This window comes from Ctenocephalides felis, unplaced genomic scaffold (assembly GCF_003426905.1).
Source record: "Ctenocephalides felis isolate EL2017-DRISC unplaced genomic scaffold, ASM342690v1 CF-g0.4_SCAFFOLD_03571, whole genome shotgun sequence".
NCBI classification, from domain to species: domain Eukaryota; kingdom Metazoa; phylum Arthropoda; class Insecta; order Siphonaptera; family Pulicidae; genus Ctenocephalides; species Ctenocephalides felis.
This window is the reverse complement of record NW_020539725.1, coordinates 41,283,172-41,286,465: the sequence shown is the minus strand read 5'-3', so window position 1 is coordinate 41,286,465 and position 3,294 is coordinate 41,283,172. Positions and strand designations below refer to the sequence as shown.

The 3,294-nt window shown below is 26.5% G+C and overlaps 1 protein-coding gene across 1 annotated transcript; it reads left to right on the top strand.

Annotated features, from left to right (window-relative positions):
• The first annotated feature begins 51 nt into the window (after positions 1-51).
• Positions 52-2,484, top strand: LOC113384713 (AP-2 complex subunit mu-like). Its single transcript, XM_026622474.1, has 7 exons — positions 52-210; positions 271-386; positions 463-565; positions 734-1,010; positions 1,175-1,408; positions 1,601-1,739; positions 1,812-2,484. The coding sequence occupies exons 1-7, from the start codon at positions 99-101 to the stop codon at positions 1,917-1,919; spliced, it is 1,089 nt and encodes a 362-aa protein (XP_026478259.1). The 5' UTR covers positions 52-98; the 3' UTR covers positions 1,920-2,484.
• The last annotated feature ends 810 nt before the right edge of the window (positions 2,485-3,294 follow it).

The following is a 3,294-nucleotide window of genomic DNA, read 5'->3' as shown; positions in this document are numbered from 1 at the left end:
TATTTATGCATAAAAACTAATTTTTGTCATTTTCTAATTTTCTACAGCGTGCAAATATATGGCTTGCTGCAGTTACTAAACAAAATGTAAACGCTGCTATGGTTTTTGAGTTTTTATTGAAGATCATTGAAGTAATGCAAAGTTACTTCGGCAAAATCTCTGAAGAAAATATCAAGAATAATTTTGTTTTGATTTATGAACTTTTAGATGGTATGAGCATGATATCTTGATTATTACATTACGTATGAGTGTAACGTGCCTTGTTTTTAGAAATACTTGACTTCGGTTATCCACAAAACTCAGATACTGGAGTTCTAAAAACTTTCATTACTCAACAAGGTATTAAATCTGCTTCTAAAGAGGAACATGCACAAATAACATCTCAGGTATATTCAATGTTTTTGTATATGATAAGATTAGAATGTATATGGTGATGTGTCAATTTCCATTTATTATTTTTAGGTAACTGGTCAAATTGGATGGCGTAGAGAAGGAATTAAATATCGTAGAAATGAATTATTTTTAGATGTCTTGGAGTATGTTAATCTATTAATGAGCCCTCAAGGTTAGAATCTGTTTTGCTATTTTGATTAAAAGCAATAATTTGAACTTTTTTTTAATTTGTGCAATTGTTCCATTTAATTAAAAGAAAATATTATATTGGTGTTTTATCATTATTATCCATACATTATTTTTTATATCAATTATTAATTCTATTTTTTTTTAAATTCAGGTCAGGTACTCTCTGCTCATGTAGCCGGAAAGGTTGTTATGAAATCTTACTTGTCTGGCATGCCAGAATGTAAATTTGGAATCAATGATAAAATTGTAATGGAAGCCAAGGGAAAAGGTGGATTGTCCGGAAACAATGACTCAGATCCTGCACGGTCTGGCAAACCAGTTGTTGTCATAGATGACTGTCAATTTCATCAGTGTGTCAAGCTATCTAAATTTGAAACTGAACATTCAATTAGCTTCATTCCACCTGATGGAGAATTTGAACTAATGCGGTAAGTAGAAGATACTTTTTGTAAACAGTTTTTGATCTTTAGTAAATTGATATTCATGTCAAATCTTTGCATTTTACCCCATTTATTGCTGTGATTATTGATGATTTGTATGTTAATTTCTTTAATTACATTAATTATTGAATAATTATTTTTTTCTATATTAGCTATCGGACTACTAAAGATATATCACTGCCATTCCGAGTTATTCCCTTAGTCCGAGAAGTTGGTCGCACTAAGATGGAAGTGAAAGTGGTTTTAAAAAGCAATTTTAAACCATCACTTCTAGGACAAAAAATTGAAGTTAAAATTCCTACACCATTGAATACATCTGGTGTGCAGTTGATTTGCTTAAAAGGCAAAGCCAAATACAAGGCATCTGAAAATGCTATTGTATGGAAGTAAGTTTTCAATTATTATTACTAAAATACAATTTGAATTATTGGTTAACGAATTGATTTATTTTTGGGCATAAATTTTAGACAAACTTGTTAAGACAAACACATGATTATTTATTTCATGTATAAATTTTTGATCTATCTTCTAAATGCATTTCTAAGTTTACTTACAAATTTTTTTTTATAATTGTTCAGAATCAAACGAATGGCTGGTATGAAGGAAACTCAATTGTCTGCTGAAATTGAATTATTAGAAACCGATACCAAAAAGAAATGGACGCGCCCTCCAATTTCAATGAACTTTGAAGTTCCATTTGCTCCATCTGGTTTTAAAGTATGTTTAATATTTATTAGTTTTTGAGATATTGAAATATTTTATTAATAAACTCGATCTCATTTCAAATAGGTACGGTATTTGAAAGTGTTCGAACCTAAACTGAATTACTCAGATCATGATGTCATAAAATGGGTTCGATATATTGGCCGAAGTGGTTTGTATGAAACTCGTTGTTAAAATATGAGGTTCACATCGACTTATGACAAATGCAATGTCCAAGATTAAACCCAGAACTAGAACTGTACTAAAAATTGCCAATCATCAAACATGATCTTCATATTGATTTATGAATATATCAACCTTCAAAACAATCTGTTTGATATAAATTTGGCTAATTATTAAAATGTTAATGTTTTTAATTTTTAAGAATCTATTATACTTTGAATTCTTGTATGGAGAAGTATTGTTATAAGTATGGAGTCTTATTTGTATTGGATATTAAGAAATCTCACAGTAATATAATAATTGTATAAAGTATGTAGATACTTCAAAAAACTAATAATATATAATTGTTAAAAAATTTAAATATGGTCATAGGTGCATTATTAAAAATATAATTTAAAGAACTGTTGATGAATATTCAAAGGCTTTGTCTATCTTCCCTTATTTGAAATGACCAAATGTATGCCAGAATGTATACCTAGGAACATAGTGTTCCTGCACAAAAATTTAAAGTTGACTATCACTTTATAACCAGTTAATAATTTTCATAAATTTGTTGTCCTGTAGCCCATTGATTAAATATGCAAGAAATTCATATCATTATTATTTCATAGCTGAAAGTATTTGGTATATTCATTTACTATAAATACATTTATTAGATATTATGTATATTTTAAATGTGAATTCTAGAATGTGTTATTGTTAGTAGACCTTTTGCTTGCAAATTTAAATCCTAGCTTCATATATTATATGATATATATGTATAAACTCTGAATAGTACCTAACAAGCATTGAATTAGTTTAAGAAAAATGCTCTTCTACTATCATTCCAAATGAGATTCTTGTTTGAATCTATGATATAAGTAAAATGATGTAAAATAATAAACTTAATTTTTGTTGTACTTCGTTTTTTATTGATAATTTTTATATAATTTCATTCAATTTAGTTTTTCATTTCCTTTATTTTTAGAATTAATATATGAGTATAGTATAAAAATTTTAACCTGTACAAATATAAAAATACATATTGTTAGTCAAAAATATCTTAATATAATTTCTTGAAAGTTTCAGCATTTTTATTAATAAGTTTGGTATATTATTTATTTAACTGAAAGTTCACACAAAAACTAATTTATTAACAGTAATAGATCATGTTATTGAAATTTAATTCAAATAACATCTATACTCATTGAGATAGTGTCCATATTAGATGTAAATAAAATATAAAATAAAATTTAACCCAGAAATGAAAAATTAATACACAATAATTAAAAAAAAGTAATTTAAATAATTACAACAAGAATAAAATTATTATTAAAAATAATGGAAATGAAACGATTATTTTATACTCAAATTATTGCTTATTAGTTGGAGCAATACTACTTGTAAT